Genomic DNA, 27692 nt, shown 5'->3' with positions numbered 1-27692 from the left:
ATGAGGCAGCAGCTAAAAGCATAGAAGCAGACTAAGGTATTTCTCAAATTAAAATGTACAGGTAAATAAAAATGTCTTAACTTGGTGCCAAAATTGTAGTGTAGGCACCAGGCGCATCACTTTATAATCCAGCAAAGATAGTGAAAAATATATGCTTTTGAACTTTGAAATAATTGAAGAATTTATTCTTGAGACAACAAACAGACTAGCTTAAGAAACATACTAAAAATTACTATGTCCAGCTTGATGCAAAATGGGATTTTTCATTCCCAGTTTTGGGGTTGGCTTTATTACAGGGTGGGATCTTCAAAGACTTAGCATGGTTGCTCAGCCTTCTTTCAACACTCTGGTCCTGGGCTGGGAGACAGAAACCCTGTGACAAAAGCCCTGTTCCCTGACCCACCAGCCTACGCTGGTGCAGCACAACATACCCAAGTGGACAAAGCAGAGAGAGTAATTCCTCTCAGCTCACTCATTCAGGTAATGCATTCTAGGTTGGCCCTTTCATCAACTATTAAATCACATATAGGACTCTTACAGACCGATCTGTAGAGGGAGCAGTTCTCCAATGTCCAACTGCCCTTCCCCTCACATTGCCTGGCCAACCCCTCAGCACCATACTTCCTTCTGGCCATGAATACTGTAATGGGGTGCCTTCCCCTTCCATTAGGCTGATTTACCAAGCACAAACAATAAATCTAAAAATAAGCAGTGAGTAGACCCCTTTTCAGTCGCTCCACGCTCGTCTTCTGAGCGTGAACAGGGCTTCTCCATGCTACCTCCGAGGCAGCGCGGACAACAGGGGAGATCGGATTTCCGGGAACTTACCTCGGAGCACGGGCTGCAAGGTCGGTTCCTGGAAAGAAGCATATCCTATGGCCCTCTAGATAGTGTCTAGTGGCCATAGGACTGCTCCCTAAAAGAATCAGACAGGAACTCAAGGACTGGTCCATCTTTACTGGATAAGAACTGCAGTGATAAAATGATCCCCTTGCCAAAGTTAATGTGTTTATTTCAAGTGCTTCAGATTCTGCTTCTTTCAAACACCTGCACTGCTTATATGTCACTGAACACACAGGATTCATGGTTATGTTGTAAATTGTACTACAACAATTACCTACTCGGCTCCATTCTAGAACCTGGAAAGGACACCTCTAGAAGTAGAAATCATGGCTTGAACTATTCCACATAGCTAACTGCTCTGGATAAAAAGGTTCAAGTATTCTCAATAGAGACCAAACCTAGTTTAAGAAAAGCAGGTTTTAAAAGAAAAAAATAGTGGGCTCTCACTCTAACTAGCACATTACCACCACCTGGCTGCACAGCATGTTATCTAGCTCTTGTTAAGTATATTCAATTATGGTGCACATTTCTGGATAATGGAAGCGATAGGAGTATGACCTTGGCCATTTGGGAAGCAATAAGCTTTGCAGAAAGTTCTCATATTTTTGTACACGCCAACTAGGTATATGCTACTTGTGAGCATGATTCAGCCCATTAATACTGTACATACACATGAGCCTCTCAACCAGGTGCAATACTTTTCACCTCCAGTGTTATACAAGATGACCCAGCCCTTCATTCAGGTCAATTACCATACGTCTGCCCTTAATACAGCCTTATTTTTTTTTATAAAGTGAGACTATATTCCTGTGTCATCTATATTATTTATGCCAAATTTAGCCAAGCACTTGCAGACATTTCACAATGCACTTGTTACAATTCTGAATCAACCAATATGCAGGCGATGTGATACACCACTCCAAAACAAAACTAATGACCATCAGTAGCACATCCAGTTTATAACTTCATAGGTTTTAAAATTTATAGATTTAAAAAGTTATCTCTATGAATACTTAAATATATAAATTGGAGGTACTACTTGTGATCATTTGTTCTGTTTTGGAGTGCTACAATTCTGAAAACTCTGCCACCCACACAACACCCTTTTATTACACCCACCCCAAAGAAACCATCCTTGTGGCTCAGGGATAGCCAACGTGCAGCCCTCCAAACGTTTTGACCTATAACTCCCATCAGTCCTAACCAGCATAGCCAATGGTGAGGGATGACAGGAACTGTAGGCCAAAACATCTAGAGTTCCCCATCCCTGATATAGTTTCCCACAGCAAGGGTTAAAGCTACATTAAAGTATTCCCAGCCCCTCTTCTTGTAATTCCATTTATGTACTGCAGGCTGGAGATAGCGCTAATGCAGCTAGAAAGCATGCATTTCTATGCTTTTTGGCTCTAGCATTTGGATTCTCCCACAGCAGTCACAAGTGTCATTATTTATATATTTTTATTTATTTGTTTAGCATATTTTTATCCTACTGTTCAGACAAAAAGGCTACTGGAGGAGTTTACAAGTAATCAATAGAAGATAGTCCCTGCTGCTTAGGTTTACAATCTAGGAAGACATGACACACAAGGACAAAGGAATAGGGAGGAAAGGGGGGAATAAGTATTATAGCAGGTATGGTGAAATGGCCCCACTTCCCCCTCTCATCTTCCTCAGCACAGCCAGGTGGAATGGTTGCTGATGTTACCATATGATATAGTCAGGAATGCTCAAGACAAAGATCTTCAGGAACAGCTGCTTTAGGATATACATGAATGGGCTGTTTAGGTGGATATATTCTCAGACCTTGTCAACTATAACCATGATGCCTGGGTCAAGGCAAGCAATGTGTATTCAAATGGAATATGCATCAGACCTGATGGTGGCCTTTTGCTCTTGCTCTGCTCCGCAATACTTATGTTTTCAGAAGAAGGCTCAATTAGAATGCTTCTGTGATGTTGCTCCGAATCAAACTGTAAGATCAAGGAATATCGCAATTCAACACAGCCACGGGAAATACCAGCTGCACCAGTCAGCACAATTAAGATTAACTTCATACCACAACACTTCAGTGTGCATCCAGCCATTTGAAGAGTGATGTAGTAAATCAAGATGGCCACATGATGGTACCATGTAACCATCTGAGAAGCTGTTGAGACAGACTGCAACTTGCTGTAAGGTATTAGAACTATGACTCCAGTCACCATTGCTGGCAAGTCCTGGCTCAGACTCTGTGGAAAGGAGAACAGTCTCAGTATGTAGGAAAATAAATAAAACCTTATTTTCCTATAGCCTGGAATTTGTTCTCTCTTCTCCATTAGGTTATTTTGGATGTTCTCCAGTTTTGTCTGAACCTGGCTCAGATTCTGCCTACTCATGCCACAGCTTGGTCAGATACGTATTAGAAAAGCCAAGTGAGGAATCCAAGGTGATAATCACCATCCTCCTGGAGAGATTACCTTGGGAAGACAGTTCACCTGAGGAGTTTTATTTATTTATTTATTACATTTATATCCCACTTTTTCCCCCTCTTTTGAGGAACCCAAGGTGGCGTACATAACCCTCCTCCTCTCCATTTTAGCCTCACAACAAGAACCCTGTGAGGCGGGTTGGGCTGAGAGTCTGTGGCTGGCCCAAAGTCACCCAGTGAGCCTCCATGGCCGAGTGGGGACTAGAACCCGGATCTCCCGGCTCCCAGTCCGTCACTCTCGCCACTGCACCACGCTGGCTTCTGTGCACCTGTGGGTAGCATAAGGCAGGTTCCTATGTTGTTCCAGAGTCAGACCATTGGTCCATCTAGCCCAGTATTGTCAACGCCGACTGGCAAAAGCAATACAGGTTTTCAGGTAGGAACTTTTCCAGCCCTACCTGGAGATGCTGTGGATTAAACCTGAGATCTTCTGCATGCAAAGCAGGTGCTCTACCACTGAGCTATAGCTCCTCCCAGACCAAGGTACATTTGACTACAGGAAATAAGTTTGATAAACTCAGAGATGAGGCAGCAAACAGGCTCATAAGGACAGCCATGCTGGATCAGACCAAGGGTCCATCTAGTCCAGCATTCTGTTCACACAGCGGCCAACCAGCTGTCGACCAGGAACCTACAAGCAGAACACAAGTGCAACAGCACCCTCCCACCCATGTTCCCCAGCAACTGGTGTAGATAGGCATACTGCCTCAAGTACTGGAGGTAGCTTTGCCTAAGAGAGATGAGATCTGAATGACCACCAACTTTACTTGGATGGTACTATGCCCCGAACAGATCTCAAGATTTAGAGATATAAAGTCTCTAACTTAAGAACTATTAATCCTATAGCAGCACTTCCCTGCAAGGAAATGGGCAAATGCTTTAAGTTTTTCATAAGCATAAGCTTCCTTCTTAGTCATCCTAAAGTAGTGCAGGGTGGAGGGGGAAAGGAGGAGAGTAATAACCCCCTAGAGCACAAGCCTAAACAGTACAATCCAACACATGCCTACCAGGAAATAAGCCCCTTCGATTCAATGGGGCACAGTTCCAAATGCACCTAGAACTACAGTTTCATGCTTATAATTTCAGCGAAAGTTAAAAAGGCTCCCAGTCAAGCAACCTGAGTACTTTCTCCGAAACTAGCCTTCACTTAATATGCGAAAAAATCCCCAGCTATGATTCCTTAAAAGATCAAGTCTCTTACAGAATTTATTTCAAAAGGGACAGATGGGCCATTTAAGAACAGTCATATTTCTGTCCTTTAACCACCACCCCATGTTATTTACATACCAAGAGAACAGGGTATTCCCTTTTCCTAGGACATACTGGTTATGTAATCCTATTCAGCAGGAAGTGTAATATTAATATTGCAGAGGACTTTTAAACCAAGACCTTAAATTTATCCAAAAGGGGTTTGTCCTTCATACATAGTTCCTGGCAAGACCACACAGAGAAACATTAAGTTTTCCCATAAGCACCTACTACCAATTCAGCTCTCAGCAGTGGGAAAGATCCAAATGCATTAACAGTACTTCAGAGTAGGAGACCATGCCACAGTGCTGGTCAGAATAGCAAGTTCAGTCTCATTACCAACCAATTTTCAGTCTGGGTATAACAAAGGTCTAAGCTTCAGAGCACTTCCATTCTTAAATTGCTAATTAAACTGAAAGTTTGCAGTTGCACATTTCTTATGAGAACTCATTGGTCATACCCAGATCCCCATGTTTAGTTAGCTACCACAGCTGAAGCATAGCAGCTATTCTACCACCAATTGATCAAGGCTGCAAGATTATACATGCCTACTTTGGAGTAAGAATGCTTAACAGCCCCTCCCATTCCATGTTTACAAACTGTTCCCTTGGTCAAGAAAAGCATCAGAAATTCTGACCTTGCTCCATTGAGTTGTTCTCCCCACACCTCTAGTTTGTTAGTCAGTTCAAAGTGGGCTACAATGACACGTCCTTTATTATAGAATTGATACAACTTGTTTAGAATTCAGTTTTAAAAAGATAACCTGTTTACATACTACAAAGGAGGGGGAAGATCAATTATTATTTCATCTAGAGTAGCCAGGAAGTCTTTAGTTGATTGCAGAGTGTCTGGAAAGGTAATTAAAAAAAACAGTTAGCATCTCAAGTCAGTTACAATCCTTTGATTGCTTGAGCCCCAATATCAGTTTTCTTGCAGCATCCAGTATATTTGTTATCCTAGTCATCCAAGTTTTAGGCTGCTGGTACTAGACAACCACCAAATTATTTTTGAGTTCTTTCAGCACTTGCTCCATTCAAACTAACCCTAGGCCTTTTCAGGGGAACATTACAGCTACCCACTTCGATGAATGCAGATTAAGACTTTACTTACCATAGCCCCATGAAAGTGAAGGCTGCTTTACAGGTACAGGGATTGTGCTTTCAAATCTGTCGGATCCATTTTCAAATATCATAAGAGGAACACCAGTCAGTGACAAATGGCTCAGCCTGTGCTCCTCAGGAACCTCAAAATTCTCAAATTCTGTTCAGAGAAAATATCATTTAGTGTAGGTTTTTTTTTAATTCCATCTTAGATGTGTGTGGGCTATGATTAGCTTAACCCAGTAGCAGTGCTTAAATCTAGTCTACAAGTGTTCCTTCAACTTCTTACCTGATAACTTCATCAATATTGATATAGCACAGGTATTCAGTTTTCTACACACTGTTTGACATTCCAGCAGTATCATATCCTGTTGCCTAAATATTTTATATATGTGCATTGATTGTGCCAGCTAGAACGATGTAGCTATCGCTTTTATTTTGCCAAGAAAACTGAAAATATCATTGTTAGGTATTACCCAGAGGATTATAGGGAAACAGATTCTCCTTTTCCGGACAGTCTTCAGTAATCATGCCGCAGCCTTCAACTCCGTTTCTATTCTCGGTAGCCTTAAGTTTAAAAAAACAGAAAAACATTATAGAATGAAATTTGGAACTGTTCTGGCCTTGTAAGATACCCAGGAGGGAATAGCAGACAAGGTCACCCTGGTGACTAAGCCAAAGTTGCCAGGAAACCAGCTCCATTTGGCTCCTCCTCTCACTGAGCCATTCCCCCTAGCTATTCTAAGAACTACATAGCTCTAAAAAGTGGTGCCCAGGTTCATTTCCTCACCCCCTTTTTCTTTGTATCAGGTATTTCAGATTGTAAGCCTGTGGCCAGGGACTGTCTTGTTCATTGATATTATGTAAGCTGCTCTTGGAGGCTTTTTGGCTAATGAGCAGGGTAAAAATGAACAGCGTTCTCAGTGTAACCCACACTGTGCTTCTGTGTATCTGGTAAAACATGCTAGTTTCTGGCCAGCTCTACCAGAATGACAGCAGCCTGTCCTCCAGGAGACTACAGTCAGGGCCAGGGAGGGAAGATGTTGCCCTACCGCTAGTTATTCATGTTCCTGAAGCGCTTATTCCCTGAACACAGAAAAGTAGTTGAATATCTATGATACACATTCCATGCAGGGACGGTAACATGCTACATTCTGCACCAGGCTACTCAAAAGTGAAGTACAATTGCATGTTTACAGCAAGGGTAGGCTACTTGTGACCCTCCAGATGTTCTGGCCTATGTATTTATTAATAGCATTTTTATCCTGCTCTTTAGCCAAAAATGGTGCGATTGAGCTGAAAAACTAGAGGGACCATCTCACCATTAACCCACAAATTTAATAGGCTATTTTGCCTTTACCAACCAGCAGACTGCTGATAACTCAAGTCACTCAGGAACCTTAAACTTTTTCCCAACATGGTCAGTCTTTGCAAACTGTTATGAGTTCTGTCTACCTGAGCACCTGAGGAAGCCTTCCCATACCTCAAACAGAATCACACTGGGGGTCCATAGTAGACTGCTAGATATAACCTTTCTGTAAAATTGATTGCTGGATATTTACTGATAGTGTTGTGTTTGAAAAACTGACTGAATGTCTTTTTGATGTGACTGTTTTGAAAATTAATTTAGTTGAATTGTACCATCCAATAGCATAAACTTCACAAAACAGTACTTTACTGTTCCAGTGCAGCTTTGTTTGGTTCTTTGCACTTGGGAGTGTTTGTTCTGAATTTTTAAATCTCCTGCAAATCCAGGCACAATGGAGGGTGCCAGACTGCTGCTTTCTCTCCCTCCAATGGCCCCAACAGTGATGGTTAGGAGAGGGTCCTCAGCTGGAACCAGGCAAGAAAGAAGAGTACCTGACTGCTGTTTTTCTCTTGTTAGCTATGTTGATTATGGGGGATGGGAGTTGTAGGCCAGAACATCTGGAGAGCCACAAGTTACCCACCACTGGTTTAGTCACCAGCTGATATCATATCCACCATCACTAAGACAGACTTCTATTTGCTCTATGACCACACACAGAAACAAGAATTGCCTTGTTTGCAAGGATACTATAATAACACATAGGATTAGGTTGCATCTCTCCAGATCAGTTCAAGCTAGCCAGCATCTCCTTTCCCCAAATATAACTGCATTAAGCTGTGGGAGGAAAACAGACAACACTTGCATCTGCAGCTGAACAATTTTGAGATTAAAAATCAATCCATCAATCATTAGAAGGGTAAAAGAATGAGTAAGTTGCCTATGTAGTTGGCCTTCTAATCTTGGGTGAATATAGTTTAAAGCATATTAAGGAGTCCCTAATTATATTTTGTTTAAGCACCACAAGATCAAAACAAAACATATAGGGTTCCATCCAATGCTGTCATTCCACTGATGGAACTACTTCTGTCAACAAATCAGGGGTGGGGGGGAAGATTCCTCACACACACCTCAAAATCTGCTCCAGAGGGCTGGGAAACACTCTTAGAGATTTTTGGGCCAAGTGGAGAAGAAGAAATTTCCTACAATATTAAACATTGACAGTTACTAGAACTATTTTTTTCTACTTTCCCCAGAAGGAATTAGGCTCAGGCCACCATGGGGTGGTTTTGTGTTGTTTTTTTGCTTTTATTGACATTTGTTCTCTGCTCTATACTGAACACCAGCATCCCCTTTCCTTCTGTTTGAGCTTACAGGATATACATTCATTCTACTAACCTTTTTTGCAGAGATGAACTTTTTTCCTTTAGGGAATTGACCTTTTGTGGTTGCAAGGGGCCTATTCAAGCTTCCCAAAGCCTTCCTGACTGAATTGGATGCTGCTAGATTTACATTAGCTGTCCTTCCAGCAAGTGGAGTCTTAGGGTGAGACCATTCAACAAATCTCTTTGCTGGGGAAAGAAATCAAGTCACCCAGCATATTTGAAACCCAGTGTACCAAAACATCTTCATTATTTAAGTACATGGCTTTACATGTGACAAGATCAGTGTATCAAGGACTGGAAACCAACTATGACCTACAGGTTATAACCTGCAAACAGTTCAAGCAGTATGGCATTGCTACAAGCTCAGGTTCAGTGATACTACTCTACTGCAAGGCTACACAGGAATTAGTACAAACACTACAGCCTTAATCACATGGCCAGATGACAGTTGAGTGGCGAAGAAACATACATGGAAGACAAGACAATATCCTGCAATTCAGCTCACCCTCCTTCATGAGATACAAGGTGAGCAAGAGCGCTTTCTATGTAGGTAGAACTACCATGAGACAAAACCCTCCTTCCATTCGGCTGTTTTTCTTCGCATTCTTTCCAGTCATAGCCACAAGTATCTCAGGGCTGGCTTCTGCTCTCAAAGCTGCCATTCACACAGCCACCTCGTTAATATCTTATTTGCCCTGCTCTTTCCCCCCCCCCCCAACATTGTGCTGTTTGTACCTCTCTTCCTAAAACCTTTTATTACATACATTTATATCTCACCCATCATGGAACTCCAGCTGGCATCAACAGGATTCCCAGGCAGTCTCCCATCCAAGTACTAACCAGACTCAGGCCAGCTTAGGTTCAGTAAAGTAGCCGTCCTCAAGCCATACCTTGAGATGCCACCAACTCTGGACTTCTAAGGTGGGAAGAGATCTACTATATGCAGTTGACTATACCACAGGAGATTAGTCATGGAGCTATTAAGCAGTCTGAATGGTCAGTAACCCAACTTCATGACTACTTTTAAGTAAGCCTCATTATAAATAGACATTTTTGTACCAGTTTTTAAGGTTGTATTAATGCAGACTCACAAGGTGCCGATGGCAGTCTCAGCTGATCCTTAGAAGTAGCAGCCACACCAGTTACACCATTCTCTTTGTCTACGAAGATATGCGTTGCCATTTCTTTGGCATCAAACGGCCACTAAAACATATATCTGCAGTATTATTTCCAAGTTTCTTGCTTACATAGCATTCTCTCTTCAATATAGGGCTGCAAGTACCGTTTTTCTATTAGGATTTCTCACTGGTTATACAAGTTACTTCTCTAGAAGCTTTCACAGACACTAAGGGTGCAATCCTATGCATGTTTAGACAGAAAAAAGTCTGACAACTCCCAGCATTCCCCAACCAGTCAGCCAGGGAATGCTGGGAGTTGCCAAACTTTTTTCTTGTCTAAACATGCATAGGATTGCACCCTCAGGCAGCCACTGTTCTCACACATTGTTTAATGTGGAGGACCTGCACTGCTCTCCTCAACTGTATGAACTGGGCTGGACAATGCATTTGTACATGTAAAAGACTGTAAATAGAGTCCACTAGCTACTTTCACCCAAACCCAGGGAAAAGCTACTTACTGAAGAAATTTAAGAAAATGCAGCTTGGTGATAAAAGAGCAACTGTATTTGTAAACTTTGTTTATTGAAAACATACCTAGCCATGAGCTATTTTTGTACAAGCCTCATGATACCAGGGGAGGGGGGGTGTCCTGTTTGTATTCTTTTGTAAACTATGTCAGGACTTGTTTCAAATGAGAAGCAGTGTATAAATATTGTTAATAAATTGTTAATGAACTGTCAATAGTACCAACACAGCCATTTAAAGATGTGGTGTTCCTAAAGAAGCCAGTTTGGAGAAATCTGTATTCTGAAGTAAATAAAGCAAAATTGGTAGCTTTAAAATGCACATGAATTTCAAGTCCTGAAGCCATTGTATTCATGTTGCCACATGCCATTAGTATGTCCCTTAAGGGCAAGTGAACATCCTTCACTAGGAAACAGCAATACAGTCAAGTGAAATAAGAAGCAGCTAGTTCGGTGCTGTCCTTCCACCCACATGGTTCTTCATTACTTCAATATAGGGTGGCCAGATGTGAGAGGGGACAGGGCTCCTACATCTTTTAACAGCATGCCTACACCTGCTGAAATTCCCTCTTCTACACAACTATTAAAGGTTCAGCTGGCCTTCCTCTTACCTCTACCCACCCTACTACAACATAACCTCACAGACTTGAGCCATATATATGGTTACCCTGTGCATGTTTACTCAGAAATAAGCTCCACAGAACTAAACGAGCCTTGCTCCCAGAAAATGGAGCCTTAAAGTTACTTCCAGCTACTAGAACTCATTGATTCAACGATTGTAGCACTAGTATTTCTAGCTTGTTTTATACAGCTTCTCCCTTGAAATATTACTTACCTAGACTACAATTTCTGGAAGGGTACCAAGTGAAGCGAATCAGCCAGAAAACCTTGACAATATAGTTATACAGCGAGAGAAACTATTCCAGCCTACGAAGAAAGCTACAGGTCGAGGGAAGCCACTTCGAACGACGACGAACCTTCCTCCCCCACCTAGGACAGACATAACGGGGAGGGAAGGAACACAAAAACTGAAAGACTTAACAGTAACCTTCATTATTATTTTCATTATAACTTCTTTAAAATCTAAGGTCGGCACACCTTACGCCTTAAATACTAGACAACGCTAGAAAACAGCCTGAAAAAATTAAAACAGAAACCAAAGAAAAAACATTAAAAACACACACCCAGCCCCATTAACCACCTGCCCACACACTCACCGCGATACAAAGCACGGTAAGATGCCCAGCGTTCTCCGCGGGACTACTTTTAAATAATTAGCCTCGTTCCTCATTGGCTGTTGCTCCCTCGCGTGGGACGCCGCCGCTACTGACTGGCTGCTTCGTTAAACCAATGGCGGGGAGACGAAGGATGGGTGCGATGCTTCTTTGCCCCGTAAAGAATCCCCGGTGTAGTTCGTTCGAGGCACGCTTACTTAGCTAGGAATAGGCCGTAGAGCGAGGGTGGGCAGAAATTAGATCTCCAGATGTGTTGGACTTCAACTCCTAGAAGTCTCTGCCAGCGGCCAGGAATGCAGGGAGTTGAAGTACAACGCATCTGGAGATCAGCTTTCTGCTCACCCTTTTAGAAACAACCCACCCCACCCCACTTCCATGCCAAGCACGCGTAGGGGTGGGCCTGTCAAACGCTCAAAGACGCTAACCTGCTCCTTATATCGTCTTTAAACCGCCTACTCTAGAGGAAGAGATTATACTCTGGAGTAGCAGTGGGGCTGCTTTGATGGGTGGCTGCAGATCGCAAGCCTCTCACTGTCTAAAAGTTTTCAGAGAGGCAGCCTTGTAAGTGCGTTGCAGTAAAAACAAAAGACTTGCAGCACCGTAAAGATGAACACTGCAATCCTATACATCTGTAATAAGAAAAAAGTCAATCATTGAGTTCAGTAGGACTTACTCCCCGGTAAGTGTGTATAAGAACTGCAGTCTAGTTTATTAAGACATAGATTGGAATTCATTTCATCAGATGCATGACGGGGAATTTAGTCCACGAAAGTTTATGCCAAAAAAAATGTGTCAGGCTGAAATCCGATACCTACTTACCTGGGAGTATGCTCCGCTGAAAACAATGAGACTTACTTCTGAGTAGTTATGTATAAGATTGCATTGTAGGTTGCTCTAAGACTCTTGGTTGTTTCCTTTTCCTGTCTACTGTGGGGAAATAGACTCAAATTACAGCGCAATCCTATACATAACACAAGAAAGTTTCACGTATTAAATAAGTGCATGTGAGGGAGCTGGTGTTACATGAACAAAAGCAGTAAAGAAGTTGGCAACCGCCAGTGGTGTTGTGGAACCAGGACTCCCAGGGATGCAGCACCGGCACGTTTTTATTAGCAGTGATGCTGCTGTCATCTGCCACCCCTATTAGAAGTCCCTGTTCCCTAGCTGCAATCTTCACAGTAGCTGAGGAGATAGGAGTTTCCCCTGCTCCTGGGGTGGATGAAAACTTCTAGAACTGGTTTGTTGATATGGATCAACCCAAGTGCCTAAATTTTGGGGTTCTCTTTGGGAGTGTGGCTATTGGGACAGTCATGCTGAGCCCCTGCACTTCAAAATTTACCACTACACCACTGGCAACCGCACACCCCTCTGTCTTCATGACTGCATCTTCTATTGTGGATTTATTGCTCATGAACAATCAGTGCAATATGTGTGTTGTATTCTGTTACGCGATTGTTGTATTCTTTATGAATTGCTGTAAACCGCCCAGAGAGCTTTGGCTATGGGGCGCCATAGAAATGAAATTAATAATAACCTACTCAGAAGCTAGTCCCATTGAAGTCAATGGGGCTTACTCCCAGGACTTGCACCCTCAGAGGTGTGCGTTAGGATTGCAACCAGGTAAGCGTTCATAGGGCCGCAGCACAAAGCCGCAGCAAAGAAAGCGCGTTTCCTCCCCTTGTGTTTACAGCTCTGAATACGGAGCGGATTCGCTTGGGAATAAAAACCACTGAAGGCTGCGGGGCTTCATTCTGAGCACGGTGGGATCAGTCTGTCTTGGAAGGGGGTGCCGAGTTTCACGACCGCGAGCGAAGCACTCGATTGCGAGTGTCCCTGAAACTTGGAACGTGGAAGCGGCAGAGAGCACTGCGGGGTAAGGAAAGCGGGGAGGGGGCCCTTTGGGAACAGCGCAGTGGCCCTTTAAGAAGAAATGGCGGATAGGGCCGCGCGCTGCATTATGGGAAACGGAAGTGAGGCCTGCTTAGCTCTACACCGCTGCTGGCGTAGAAGTGGCGACGGAGGTTGGCTCCTTGGTGAGTGAGGGAAGTTTCCTTCTGGGGTGGGGTGGGGTGGGGTGGGGGAATCTAATCTAAGCCGACTATCGATCTGTTTTCCCGGAATAGCAGATGTTCCCCGTAACGTTCTGCACGTTTACACTGTGGTCTTAATCCGGGTTATGGCACTTCTGAATTCTGGGTCCCCCTCGTTCTTCGCTTTTGGAGGGCTGTGGTGCTGCTGGCTGGTTTTTCACACGCGGGGCTAATAAATCCGGCTTAGGCTTGTTCCCGTCATCTCCTTTCGAGTTTTGAAACCTTTCCTTTTCTAAGCTGACAGCCCTGAGAAAAGCAGCCCTAGTTGTAATCCGCCCTAACCGGTGTCGCCCCCGCTATCTAGAGAAGTGTCCCGAGAGGTGCGAATCCTCACTGGGAAATCAGAATTGTGTATCAGGGACCGGCAACTTGTGGCAGGCCAGATGTTTTGGCCTACAACTGCTATCATCCCTTATTGACCATGCTGGCTAGGACTGATGAGAGCCACAGCCCCACAACATCCGGAGGACCACAAGTTGTCCACTCCTGGACTATCCTAAGGGAGAGCGGTTGTGTTATTTCAGGGTTTTTTTTAATGTGTGACCCCAGTGATCACAGGCTGTGTTGATTTTGTTCAGGCAGTCACATGTACTGGTAAACAAATACTCATCAAGTTAGAGTGTTTATTTTGAGCTGATGGTAGATACCCAACCATGTTTTGAAAACACCACTTGTAGTTTCAACGTTGGTTAGAATTTTTTAAACAATCCTTCCTTTGTCTATAAGAGCTTGCAACATAGTTAAAACAGAGACATACAGTAAAACCAGCCATAGCAATACGGAAGAACTGAGAGCTAAAACCTAGAGCAGGATATAATTATTGTAGTGTCAGGGAGAGCATTTTTGTGATCACATGAACAAACAGAACAGTTATTGCTGGTGACACAGCTCAAGTTCTTTGAATTTCTGTAACTGCAGAAATCAAAGTTAGCCATGTTGGCCATAAGCAAAATTCCCAAATCCATATTAGTGTAGTACCTTTATTAGGCCAATCAAATGATAACCAAAAATGTAGAACACATACACACCCTGGCTTTTTGTAACAAATTGCCCAAGGAAGGGATCCAGAGATCTCAAAAGTTTGCACATTTTTTGTGATCTTTTGGTCTAATAAAAGTATTACACTAGTGTGGATTTTATAACTGCAGAGTTGCTGTTGTCATCTGTGCAAGCAGAAACATTGCAAGTGCCCATGTGGTATTCAAGAAAAAGCTTAGGCTGGTGGTGTTCCATTAACATTAGTTGCATTGGGTTTGCATATGTGACCTACTGTAATTTAAGTAGACTGTAATTACCTTTAGACTGCACCTCAATGGTGATTTGAAAGGGAGCTGGAATGCATCTGGTTTTCACCAGTCCTCCATCCTGTGCCATTTTTAGTATGTTTATTCATACCCACAGTGTAGAGGTCAGTGAACACAAGAGCCCTGAAATGACAGTGCAGCAGTATGCAATCTGAATAGGCCTTAGTTTACATAACATTTGGTATAGGGTTTTTTGCCGCTTTCACTTCCCCCACCTCCCTTCCTCAACATAGAACTTCCGGACTGTTACTGTCACTGCTGTTCCTAAGGACATTTATTAAACAGTTTAGTCTAGTTCCATGGTTGATATATCTGTGTGTGTGTGTGTGTGTGTGTGTGTGTGTTAATAGGAAAAACAAAATGGAATCTGGGAGCATGGAAACTATTGCTACTAACCCCCCTGGAGGGTCAAACGGCTTAGAAGAGCCCAAGAAGATGACAAGGGAGGACTGGAGGAAGAAGAAGGAATTGGAAGAACAACGAAAACTGGGTAATGCACCAGCTGAGGTGGATGAAGAGGGAAAGTAAGTTTTGTGTACCACTCTAAATAAAATCTTTCCTTCATCTCTGCTAGCAGCTCCCTCTGTTATATAGGAACATAGGAAGCTGCCTTATAATGAGTCAGACTGTTGGTCCCTCTAGCCCAGTATTGTCAACACTGACTGGCGGCAGCTGTCCAGGGTTTCAGGCAGGAGTTTTTCCTCCCCAACCTGGAGATGCCAGGGATTGAATCTAGGACCTTCTGCATGCAAAGCAGGGGCTTTGCTACTGAGCTAACAGCACCTACCCCATTTGGAAGGAATGATGTTTTCTTCTAAAACTTATCTGTAACCTTTTATGACTGCATGCTATTTAATTTTTTGAAGTGTGGGAAGGGTTGAATCTTAAATCTTTAAAATAAAGTCATTTGTTTGCATCTGTTTGTTTATAACATTTGGCATTGCTGTAGCTAATGGCTAATGAAATGAATGAAGTGTGTTCCCGTAGGGATGTCATATAGTGGGTGAAACCAGAGACTCTGCCAGCACTGGGTGGAATGGCTATTCCTACCAGTGCTAGCTAAGTCCCTTTTTCCATGATAGAATCATAGAATAGTAGGGTTGGAAGGGGCCTACAAGGCCATCGAGTCCAACCCCCTGCTCAATGCAGGAATCCAAGTCAGAGCATCCCCGACAGATGGCTGCCCAGCCTTGTCTTGAACACCTCCAGTGTGGGAGAGCCCACCACCGCCCTAGGGAATTGGTTCCATTGTCATATTGCTCTTACAGTCAGGAAGTTTTTCCTGATGTTCAGCTGGAATCTGGCTTCCTGTAACTTGAGCCCATTATTCCGTGTCCTGCACTCTGGGATGATCGAGAAGAGATCCTGGCCTTCCTCTCCGTGACAACCTTTCAAGTACTTGAAGAGCGCTATCATATCTCCCCTCAGTCTTCTCTTCTCAAGGCTAAACATGCCCAGTTCTTTCAGTCTCTCTTCATAGGGCTTTGTTTCCAGTCCCCTGATCATCTTTGTTGCCCTCCTCTGAACCCTCTGCAGTTTGTCTGCATCCTTCTTAAAGTGTGGTGCCCAGAACTGGACACAGTATTCTAGATGAGGCCTAACCAGTGCTGAGTAGAGGAGAACTAGTACTTCCCGGGATTGGGAAGCTATGCTTCTATTAATGCAGCCCAAAAGAGCATTGGCCTTTTTTGCAGCCACATCACATTGTTGGCTCATATTCAGCTTGTGATGGACAACAATTCCAAGATCCTTCTTGCTTGTAGTGTTGTTGAGCCATGTATCCCCCATCTTGTAACTGTGCATTTGGTTTCTTTTTCCTAGGTGCAGAACTTGGCATTTATCCCTATTAAATCTCATTCTGTTGTTTTCTTCCCAGCACTCCAGTCTATCCAGATCACTTTGAATTTTGTTTCTGTCTTCTAAAGTATTAGCTATCCTGCCCAATTTTGTGTCATCTGCAAATTTGATCCGCATTCCCTGCACCTCCTCCTCCAAGTCATTAATACAAATGTGGAAGAGCACTGGGCCCAGGACTGAGCCCTGCGGTACCCCACTCGTTACCTCTCCCCAGTTTGAGAAGGTCCCATTGATAAGCACTCTTTGAGTCCAATTCTGTAGCCAATTGTGGATCCACCGGATCGTTGTTTCATCTAGCCCACTTTGAGCTAGTTTGCTCATCAGGATATCATGGGGCACTTTGTTGAAAGCTTTGCTGAAGTCAAGGTATATGATGTCTACAGCATTCCCACGGTCCACAAGGGAGGTTACTTGATCAAAAAATGAGATCAGATTTGTCTGGCAGGACTTATTTTTGACAAATCCATGTTGGCTTCGAGTAATCACTGCATTGTTTTCAAGGTGCTTCCAGATGGATTGCTTTATCATCTGCTCCAGAATTTTCTTTTGATTTTGATGGGAGTGCCTCTCAACATCAAGAAAGGCAAAACAGGCAGGGTTATGTCAGTGGGCATAGCCACACCCACTGATGTCATCCGCCTTGCAGAAAGCCTATTGGGGGTGCTAAATTGCAACATAAAAAGTTAAGAGCATAAGAAGAGCCCTGCTGGATTAGACCAAGGGTCGATCTAGTCCAGCATTCTGTTCACACAGTGGCCAACCAGCTGTCAAGCAGGAACCCACAAGCAGGACATGAACACAAAAGCATCCTCCCACCCATGTTCCCCAGCAACTGGTGTACATAGGCTCACTGCCTCTGGTACTGGAAGTAGCACATAGTTATCAAGACTAGTAGCCATTGATAACCTTTTCCTGCAGGAATTTGACTAACCCCCTTTTAAAGCCATCCAAACTGGTGGCCATCACTACTTCCTGTGGTAGCAAATTCCATAGTTTAACTGTTGTATTGCCCCTGCAGTAGGCTTCAAACTCTTAATTTAGAGGTGCCAAGATAGTGATAAATCAGATCTAGGTTTACTTACAAGGAGACTTTATTGGGTAACTTACAGCACACAGGCGTACCCAATGGTTGGATCAGACAGCTTCTCTGAACCCAGAGCCATGGGGTAAAATGGGTTTTATACCATACATATCAGCAGTGAGGCAGCATGACAGAAGCAAGCATTAATTAACATTCATTCCCAGCATGGACTAACAGTGCTTGTTCAGAAGGAAAACCATCAGAACTTTCCCAGCACAGCCACCTGTAACTCGGCATAAACATAGCCTCACTTCTCAGGCACATCCTAGGCCCTGATAAGATACTAGCCTTCATTAGCATGGAATGTGCTGAGGGTGCACTATCAACTTTGACTCATCTCACATCCTGAGAGGCCCACTGGCAAGGAAATTGCACCAATAATGAACCTAAGCCAAGCATTATGGATCTCTAGGCCCCTCTAAAACTACAGGTGACTTGGTTACACTCCTGGGGCCATTACAACTATGTGCTGTGTGAAGAGGTACTTCCTTTTATCTGTCCCGAATCTCCCACCAATCAGCTTTATAGGATGACCCCAGGTTCTAGTATTTTGAGAGAGGGAGAAAATGTCTCCCTATCCACATTCTTCACACTATGCATAATTTTGTACACTTCTATCATGGCTACCCTTATCCTCCTTTTTTCCAAGGTAAACAATCCCAGCTGTTGTAACCTTCTCTCATAGGGGACATGCTCCAGCCCCTTGATCATTTTAGGGCACAATCCTATTGGGATAGGCCGCCGCCTCCGAACTTGGAGGCAGCCACCTATCCAATGCAGGGCAGGAGCAATGCAGAGAGGATCTTCCACTCCACACTTCAGCCGCTCTGCATTCGTGGCTAGACAGCTGATTTTGGCTGTCTAGCCACGGGAAGTCAGGGGGGTGGACGCCGGATGACACATAGGAAGCATTGGAATTGCACTTCCAGGAATGCCCCATTTTCGCTGCTCTGTGCCCCTGTTCCGAGCACAGGGCTGTTCCAGGCTGCCTACGAGGCAGTGCGGGAGGGGGTGGAGGTCAGTTCTCAGGGAATCGACCTATCCTATGGTCATCCAGCTGCTGACTAGCGGCCATAGGATTGCGCCCTTAGTTGCCCTTTTCTGCACTTTTTCCAGCTCTACAGTATCTTTTTGTAGGTGTAGTGACCAGAACTGTACACAGTATTCCAAGTGTGGTTGCACCACAGATTTGTATAAGGGCAGTATGATATTGGCAGATTTGTTCTCAGTTCCTTTTCTAATAATGCTTAACATGGAGTTTGCCCCTTCTACAGTGGCTGCACACTGGGCTAACATTTTCATCAAGCTGTCCACCACAACCCCAAGATCTCTGTCTTGATCAGTCACTGCTAGCTTAGATCCCATCAGGTTATATTTGAAGTTGGGATTTTTTGCCCTAACGTACATCACTTTACACTTGCTTACATTGAACTGCATTTGCCATTTAGATGCCCATTCTCCCAGTCTGGAGAGATTGTTTTGGAGCTCTTCACAATCCCTTTTTGTTTTAACCACCCTAAATAATTTGGTGTCATCCGCAAACTCGGCCACTTCACTGCTCACTCCTAATTCCAAATCATTTATGAACAGATTGAAAAGCATTGGTCATACTGCAGATCCCTGTGGGACCCCGCTATTTACTTCTCTCCATTGGGAGAATTTACCATTTATTCCTACTCTCTGCTTTCTGTTCTTTAACCAGTTACCTGTCCTCTTATTCCATGACTGCCAAGTCTGCTCAGGAGTCTTTGGTGAGAGACTTTGTCAAAAGCCTTTTGGAAGTCCAAGTAAACACTGTCTACCAGATCACCCCTGTCTACATGTTTATTGACAACGCGTTCCTCAACCCTGCTAATAGGGGGTTCTAAACAGACAGAAGTTAATGGAGAGAATGAGCATCGGCTTCTGTAGTGGAGTGGTGTTGTTATCTTTCATTCTTTCTTTGAAAAGTCTGGATTTTGAGTGTCGAGTGCTCCTCTGTGTTGTGTAAAGTGCCCTTTTCCCACAGGTTCCCATCACCAGAGGTCCTCCTTGTCACACACACTTAGAGCTCACATAAGGCCAGAAATATTGTGCAGCCTGTGGTTTGAGTTATGGTCTGCCTCTGTGGGGGTTATATACTGGTAGTGGTGTGCTGTAGTTGAGTGCTGATTTACACAAAGCTCAGTCTTTCCAGTGTGGACATGGCAGGAGGTGGGGGGACACCTTTTCTGACTTCCTTTTTCTCAGTGGGAGCGAAATTAGTTATACCAGTCCTTGATCTGGTCTAACTTTATATCTTCAAAGTGAGTGTGTCCTAAGAATGGAAATGGGTCAGAAGTGCTCTATGCCTGCACCATGCACCCTCTTGACCCCCCTGCCAGCTGGGCGCTGGATCAGCAGATGGAAGGAGATCTGTGGGGCAAGCTGGCATAGTCTGGTGGAGAGCACATGAGGAGAGCTCTATGTCATCCTAACACCCTCCAGCGAGTGGATCTTTCAGTTAGGATTGCACTGTAAGTTCCAGTGCTGCTATCTGACACTCTGAAAAGATGCTATTTTCCTATATTAAATTACTAATTTTTTAATCAAGACTTTTCTAAATTGTGGGAGCCCCTAGTTATTTGGGAGCCCTTCATCATCTTGTCTGGTCGTCAAACAATTCTCAGCACTTCTTTTTAAGCAGCTTCTCTAGCCCTTGTAGATGTCTACAGCAATTATGTGTGTTAACAGAACCACTCCCTGTCCAAGTTAATCTGAAGTAAGTCCTACTGTCTTCAATGGCGCTTACTCTCTGGTAAGTATGTGTATAGGCTTGTAGCATAAGCAACTTTTTCTGTTTGTTACAGAGACATCAACCCTCATATTCCTCAGTACATTTCCTCAGTGCCATGGTATATAGATCCTTCAAAAAGGCCTACATTAAAGCATCAGAGGCCTCAGCCGGAGAAGCAACAAGAATTTACATTTCTCGGAGAATGGTATAAGCGAGGAGTCAAAGAGGTATGTAGCCATTTTTAAGATGTGAATAGTGGCACACTAGAATATGAATAAGCCAGAATATGAGTAAGCCCTATCCACTTTGCTATGGTTTTTTCTCATTACTTGCATTCAAAAGATTTAATTCAATGAGAGTTTCTCATGCTTGCTCAGTTCCAAATGTTGTAGACAGTTTTATACCAGGTGGCTTGTTGGGGTTACACTTGAAGCTATAATTCCCTGCAATTAGTATTTCAGAACAGTTTAATTTGTATAGCTGAGCTGTTTCTGGTGGAGTCAAATTGGGCCCCCTGTATTCTGGCTGATGGAAGGGGGAAAACTAGGTGTGCTATTGATATGAAGTATTTGTTTTTCTGTTTAGGATTCTGTTGCAACTAAATACCGTAAGGGAGCCTGTGAGAATTGTGGGGCATTGACACACAAGAAGAAAGATTGTCTGGAGGTAAATACTAGTTTGTTGTTTAGCTTGTATTTTATACATTTTAACTGTGAATCTTGGAAACATCCTAGCTGGAAGCACAACTTAAAATTAATTGTTCAATGAAAGTGACATGATAACCTGGTCTGTCAAATATAGGTTTTATATTTTATCTGAAACCTATAAGTCAGCCTTCCCCAACGTGATGCCCTGCAGATGTGTTGCGCTGCAAGTCCTATCATCACCAGCCAGCATATCGCATGCCTATGCTGGCTAGGATTGATGGCTGTTGTCGTCCTACTTATCTGAAGGGTGCAAGCTTGGGAAAGGCTGCTCTACTGTACTGATTACTTCAGAAAAGACAATAAGTACCAGTTGTAGGCTTCAGAAGCAGGGCACCCATTCATGTGAAAGGATGGATGCTGAATAAAATGCATTATGCAAAGGCCCTGTTTGTTCTCGTTGCAGCAATGAAACTAACATTCTGAGATCCCAAACCTATATGTATGACGTAATCTCCTTAATACTATTGTTTACGTATAAGTCATGGCCTCAACTTTCTAGCTCTTATGGTTGTGAAGATTGCAAATGCGAGACTATTACACCAAAGGCCTGCAAAAGCAAACAAATAAGGGGCTATTTCCTGCTCCGCTCTCTAACTCCCAATCTTAGAGCTGGGGAAGGAGATGAAGGATGGCCCCTGCAATTGCGCTGGGCTGCATAGCTGTTTCGAGGCCCTCAGAGCCCAGTACAACAACTGTGGGGATTGTTCCTGTCCTTGCTCCAGATGCAACTTTTAGGAGGAAGACTAGTACTGGCAATTTTGGTACTGGGCTTCCGAGGCCCTCCACATCCCTCCTGAGCACAATACCTTCCTCTCTATTTTGCAACTGGAGAGGGAAGTGGGATTTGTCCCTGTAATTGCACTGTGCTTCTACAATGCAGTGTAACTGAAAGATGGTCCCTGCCCATCCATCCCTAGGAAGCCTGGGACTAGTTGCAGCATGCTTGCCACAGAACGATGGAACATATGCTCTGGCAAGGAGAATTGCAAACATCTGCCTGATATCTTCCATACTGATACTATAACTGTAACCATATGTATCTTCAAAATACCCAGTGAGCTTCCCAAGCTCTGACAGTTTTCCACCATGATGTTGATCACATTGTACATCGGCTTTAGTTATGTGACTATTATAGATTAAAAATAGTCTTAAGAACAATTACGTTTTTCATGTGCTGTTGCTTGTTTTCAGCAGCTTCAGATTTCCCGTATTTTTTTAATTAGTTTCTTTAAACGTGAAGCCCAAATATACTGATAAAGTCACGTGATGGGAAGCCCAACTAACACATCCCTGTCCTTATTTAGGAAGATGTCTGTGGAGATACAGCAGAAAATTGTCTGCAGGTGAAAATTCATATGTGATGGTTTTCACAGTAAAAATGAAGGGCTTTACATGGAAATGTCTGTTTGAACAAGACTTGCGAGCAGTATAAACCCAGGGGGTGTACTTTCTGTGACTGCTCCTTCATACTAGAAGGCGCTTGATCATCAGCGGCAGGCAGCAGGGCGCATCTGCTCTTCAGGAAGGCACCTGAACTTGGCGAAAGTACCTGAGCACCAAACAGTTCATTAAATGATGGCTGAAATAGTGGAATGGCCCAACACTGAGGTGTACTGGTTCCTTGTGCTCTCTAAGGTTCCTTCTGCTCCTCTGATAAACTTTGACCTGCGAAAACTTAAGTTTCTTTCCCATGATAATGCAGAGTGAGACCTAATCTTATATTGCCATTTCATTGTGATTGCTGCTTCCATGTGGTCAGGTCCACATAGGATGGACAGATGACATAGTAACTTATCAAACCAGTGCCGCAGTTCCCTAGGAGACAGTGGGGTTTGCTTTAGGAATAACTATATTATTCACCTGTTTCAGTGTTAGCAGTACAGCATGGGGGCCAATCAGATGGAAGCAGCAACCACATAGCTGATGAAAAAATCAGGCTGGACACGGGTAGGAAAGAGTGGGCAATAGGGACAAAGTTAGGAAACTATTATTATATGCTATGTGACGATTTGGTCATGGTATGTGTTGCTTCCCTAAGCTCTACTCAGAATCATGAATAATAATGTGGCCAGTTCCCTTTCCAAAGGGCGGGAATAATGCCAAGCTTGTGTTATATTTTTGTCCCTGCAGAGACCTAGAAAAGTTGGAGCAAAATTCACAGGAACTAACATTGCACCGGATGAGCACATGCAGCCTCAGCTGATGTTTGACTATGATGGAAAAAGAGACCGTTGGAATGGCTACAATCCAGAAGAGCACATGAAGATTGTAGAAGAGTATGCCAAAGTTGATTTAGTAAGTAGTGTTTTTTTTTCCTTTATATATATATATATTTCTAACAGACACTTTGGGCAGTTGTGGCATAAGCTGGTTAAAAAATAAGTAGCTTTTGCATCTAGAGTTGAATGAACTTTCTCACTAACTGAAATAGCTGTAGAAATATGAGGGAAGGAACATGCAAAGCTTCCTTGGTCCCTCTAGCTCAGTATTGTCTACACCATGGGTAGGCAACCGTTTTGACCTCGTGGGCATGTTTGGCAATCTGAGAAAGCATCCTGGATACCACCACAAAATGGCTGTCATGGGAAATGTGGCTAGTCACAAAGGACAAGTAACCTGCCCAAAAGACTGAGCACATAGCAGAGGTGGGGTCTGAGCCCCAACATACTAAGCAACTCCTTTGAACCCACAGTTTTCAGTACCAGCAGAAACCTATTTCACAAAGGGCAAGCCCTTCTCCCTCACCCACTCCTCTGCCAGCCGACTCATTCCCCCTATTTCTTTTTCTCTCACTGTGGATCACCACCCATGGATTGTCTCTGTCTCTCACTCACACACCCTCACACACCATGCATCCATCATGCTAGTGGGAGGGCTAGGGCACCTTGGCTGGCACCAAGGAAAGTGTCTAGGGACACACTGGGCACCATGTTGCCCATCCCAGGTCGACACTGACTGGCAGTGGCTCTCCAGGATTCCAGCCAGGAGTTTTTCCCTTCTCTTCCTAGAGATGCCGGGGATCATGCCTGGGAATTTCTACATGTAAAGCAGCTGCTCTACCACTGAGCTCCAGCTCTCCCCCAAATTAGGGAAGTACTGTTTAGCTTTATGTTTTACTATGTTAGAAAGTAGTGGATGATACAGTTTTTGACTTGATTCTTTCTTGACTTGGTGCAGATGCAATGTTGGCTGCAAAGTGATTTCTCTCTCTGTCATGTCCTTCCTTATCATTAACCATGGTTTAGCATTGTGCTCTGAGGTTAAGGGTAGCCATAGTTCCATTGAAACAACAATTTGAAACCATGGTTTGAACTGAGTTTACAACTGGAACCTGGGTCACACAACAGGTTTTTCCAAGATCCTCACCACAGCCCCCTGAAAGCTGCTCCCAAGGGTCAAGGAACCCTCTGGAACAATATGCTGCAGTGGGACAAGGAAATCAGGAGAATTTGGTAGGGCTGCCTTGTGCAAGAGAAAGTGCCTTTCTGCTTGTGCAATGCATCTCTGGGTCCAGTCCAAAGTTTCTGAGAGACCCTGGCTAGTAATAGCCACAGAATACATATAATGCTAGACCATGGTTAACAGAAAAGTGGGGAGAGGCATAGTTCCCCTTTGCAAACCATGGTTTGCAGGGAACCAGCATTATATCTTCACCTGGCCTTTGCATCTCATTGCATTCAGATGGCAACCAGGATTTTAACAAACAAATACTTCCTAGCACTTGGGAATGTGAAAAGTAAGGAAAGAGGGACAAAAATCTCACAGGTGACATATGCATTAATTCCTCTTGTGGGAGTCCATCCGTATTTGTTATTATCTCATACGCTGTCTGTGTGTCAAGACTTCTCAGCTTCTGAAGTCTTGGCTAAACCAGTGAAGGAAGGGAAGAGTCTTGATTTGGTAACTGATTGTCTCCAGAGAAATCAAGAAGACTTTCTCTCAGGTAATGGTTGATAATTCTGGATTATTGGTACTAAATTTTTAATACATTTCACCGCAAAACAAGACAGCTGCTTGCATGATGAATGAAAAGGTTGTGGAACCTTTTAGTACAATGTAAGTAGTAATCCTGCTTTCCTTTTAATATAAAGGCTAAACGCACACTGAAAGCACAGAAACTGCAGGAGGAGCTGGCTTCAGGAAAACTGACAGAGCAGGTGGTAAGTGAACCAGGAAAAAAATGCAAAAAGTGATGCATGTGAGAACTCTTCTTTCTCACATCGTTTTTCACATCTGCCATAGGATGGTGGTGCCACAAATAGCACTGCATAAGGATTAAATCTATCTTAAGGTAGGGATGTACGAAACACTTACCTGGTTTCGTCCAGGGACATCCATGGGGGGGGGGGCGCTCCGTCCCTCCCCCCGAAATCCTCAACGGGGGGGGGAGGCGATCCATTCCTCCCCCCCGGAATCCTGCCCGGCCAGCTCCGCTCCGCAGCCAGGCTGCGGAGCCGCCGGCCAGGCCAACCCACAGCAGGGCCTCCAGCCACTGCCAGGCTGCTGCAGACGCAAATGGCTTCCTGAGTAGGGGACGCCATTTGCGTCCCTATGGTAGCCCGTGATAGGCTATGTAAATATTTACATAGCCTATCACAGGCTACCATAGGGAAGCAAATGGTGTCCCCTACTCAGGACACCATTTGCGTCCACGGCAGCAGCTGGAGCCGGAGCCGCCGCCAGGTAGGCTCCGTTCCGGGGGGCTTTCGTGGGGTGATGGGGCGGGTTGCTCCGTTCCACCACGGATTCCAGGGGGTCGAATTCACTGGAATTCGGCCCCCCTGGGATCTGTGGCGGAATTCTCTAACATCCCTATCTTAAGCTAATGCTTTTGCTGATAACCAACTGACAGGAATGCATGTGCTTACCCTCCCATTTTGCAGAAAATCTGAATTTCTTCACTAGGTGGCAGTATAAACCCTTCTTGTAATTCTGAAGCTTTCCCTGAATGGAGGAACCAGAGCCATTTCAGGGAGGTTGAAATTTTCATTCATTGGTATTTATCCTCCTGTAATCAGGAGTCTCAGTCACAGGCTTTTAAAAAAACTGCTTTGAAATTTAAAACAAAATACAAAATAGAGCTGTTAGGGTATATCACACTGACACCATACAACAGCCTGTAGGTTATTTAAGGCAAGTCATGCCACCTGGGCTAGGACAACACGACAAGCCATGCGCAGGCAGGGAATTGGGAAAATGGCACCTGGCATACACTGGGGATTAAAACAAGCCACTGTAGCTTATTTAAACCATGGCGGCTTGTCTGATCGTGCAAACTGGCCCACTATCCTATAATATTCAAACTAGTAGGTCAGTACAACCACAGACACAAAGTTGCACAACATGAGAAATGGGGCGGGGGGAGAGAGAAATGTGTCAGAATGCAGAGGAGAATTAACTCTTCAAAACAAAAGCATATCTGCTTTCTAATTCAGTAATATCTAATTCTCTTTCATAGCATTAATTCTTCCAAAAAATAGTATTTCTCCTTAATATATACTTATGCCTGGAGGAGGGAGAATCAGTCTAATGCCATTGGCAATTAATTCTCTAGCGCAACGTAGGGATGACCGCGAACAACCTTCGTTTTAAGTTTCAGGTGATAAATATCTGAATTCAGTATTGACTAATCATCAAATTAGACGTGCAGTAAGTATTGTGCTGTAGCAACTTCTTTCAATCATCATATCCTTAAAGGCAGGAAGATATGGAATGGAACCCAGTGCTTACTTTCCAGATACCCATTATTTCCTTTGAGTAGTCAGCTATCTTCTTCAAGATTATATAGTCTTCCTCAATGTGGAAACTACAGTCTTGTAAGGCAGGGGTGGGGAACCTTCCAGTGGATGCCTGCATTACCTCAATCAAAACCTTTCGGGGATTTTCATTCCGAGAGTGGACAGGGTCGGCGCCAAATGTGGACAGAGTTATGGGTGTGATTCTAACCGTTTTTTCAGTACACTAAAATCTAATGATTAGATTGCAGATGTATTGTATGCAGTACTTGCACACTTGTGTGAATATATACGTGTTTAAGTACTAAAGAAGCCATCAAATTTGATTTAGGCTTCGAAGTGCTCCTAAACCAGGATATGAATTTCAGAATGTCTCCTTAGCATATATTGAGTGCTATCTAGCACTGCCACCCACTTCACTTACGCAGTTAACAGAGTGCTAGTGTAAGCAGCCTCTAGCACTGCACCACTAGCATAAGCTGGTGCGGCAGGTTTGAGATCCTTCACTTCGCCAGCGGTCACTTACTCTAATGCCACGTTAATCGCATAAGCGGAGGGGCAGTGTTGGATACTGCCCAGTATCTGTGCTTGTGATTCATTTACAATATTTGTAGTTGGGCTGGACAGGATATCCCGCCAGTCCCCCTAATTTCCCTCACAATTCTACTGTATCAGAAGCACTATGTAAAAAGTCACAGTTAGCAGTAGAGTCCTTGATTCTACTTAGTGTGTTGAGCTCAAAGGAGTCAAGCAGCAAAGGGAATATAAAGGCCTTTATTAACTTTCAACTGCCTTTTTAAGGCCTCTCCTTGGAGAGCGTGAAACCACATCAGTGAAGGTGATTATCAGGGGATTATCACAGTCAGAGAAGGTGAGCGGAACGAAGCTCCATTTTTTTCAGGCTGTAACTTTTGGATTAAGTGAAGGATCTTAAAAG

General features: G+C 43.8%; 2 protein-coding genes across 9 annotated transcripts in view; one reads left to right on the top strand and one right to left on the bottom strand.

Annotated features, from left to right (window-relative positions):
* Positions 1–1654: 1654 nt before the first annotated feature.
* On the bottom strand, positions 1655–12362 carry PTTG1 (PTTG1 regulator of sister chromatid separation, securin). Of its 8 annotated transcripts, none has more exons than XM_084838599.1 (8): positions 11209–11246; positions 10827–10981; positions 9441–9552; positions 8363–8535; positions 6135–6225; positions 5669–5818; positions 5334–5406; positions 1655–2813 (listed from the first exon to the last, which is right to left on the bottom strand). In XM_084838599.1, the coding sequence occupies exons 3-8, from the start codon at positions 9529–9531 to the stop codon at positions 2780–2782; spliced, it is 612 nt and encodes a 203-aa protein (XP_084694725.1). In that variant the 5' UTR covers positions 9532–9552; positions 10827–10981; positions 11209–11246; the 3' UTR covers positions 1655–2779. The 8 variants fall into 8 exon arrangements, with proteins under 8 accessions (XP_084694725.1, XP_084694726.1, XP_084694727.1 ...); XM_084838600.1 differs by having other exon boundaries at positions 11090–11231; XM_084838601.1 differs by having other exon boundaries at positions 11176–11231.
* Positions 12363–13217: 855 nt separating this feature from the next.
* The window catches only part of SLU7 (spliceosome associated SLU7), a 33481-nt gene continuing 19006 nt past the window's right edge, over positions 13218–27692 (top strand). Inside the window, exons 1-6 of the mRNA XM_084838597.1 lie at positions 13218–13259; positions 14971–15144; positions 20387–20540; positions 20899–20979; positions 23151–23315; positions 25112–25180. Coding sequence (XP_084694723.1) covers positions 14981–15144; positions 20387–20540; positions 20899–20979; positions 23151–23315; positions 25112–25180 — 633 coding nt within the window. The 5' untranslated portion in view covers positions 13218–13259; positions 14971–14980. The remainder of the gene's footprint in view (positions 13260–14970; positions 15145–20386; positions 20541–20898; positions 20980–23150; positions 23316–25111; positions 25181–27692) is intronic.

This window comes from Heloderma suspectum, chromosome 2, assembly GCF_057233095.1.
Source record: "Heloderma suspectum isolate Gila_16-S chromosome 2, 16-S_ref, whole genome shotgun sequence".
NCBI lineage: Eukaryota > Metazoa > Chordata > Lepidosauria > Squamata > Helodermatidae > Heloderma > Heloderma suspectum.
The sequence above is the reverse complement of the archived record's forward strand: the minus strand, read 5'-3'. Positions and strand labels throughout refer to the sequence as shown.

What these genes read in the sequence shown, in the direction of transcription:
- PTTG1 (XM_084838599.1), bottom strand. Translation starts at nt 9,531, where the DNA reads ATGGCAACGCATATCTTCGTAGACAAAGAGAATGGTGTAACTGGTGTG. An exon ending in AGTTCATCTCTGCAAAAAAG is followed by an intron (nt 6,226 to 8,362) that starts GTTAGTAGAATG and finishes TTTAAACTTAAG; the next exon opens with GCTACCGAGAATAGAAACGG. An exon ending in GATCTTCCCCCTCCTTTGTA is followed by an intron (nt 2,814 to 5,333) that starts GTATGTAAACAG and finishes TTGATCTTACAG; the next exon opens with TTTGATTCGGAGCAACATCA.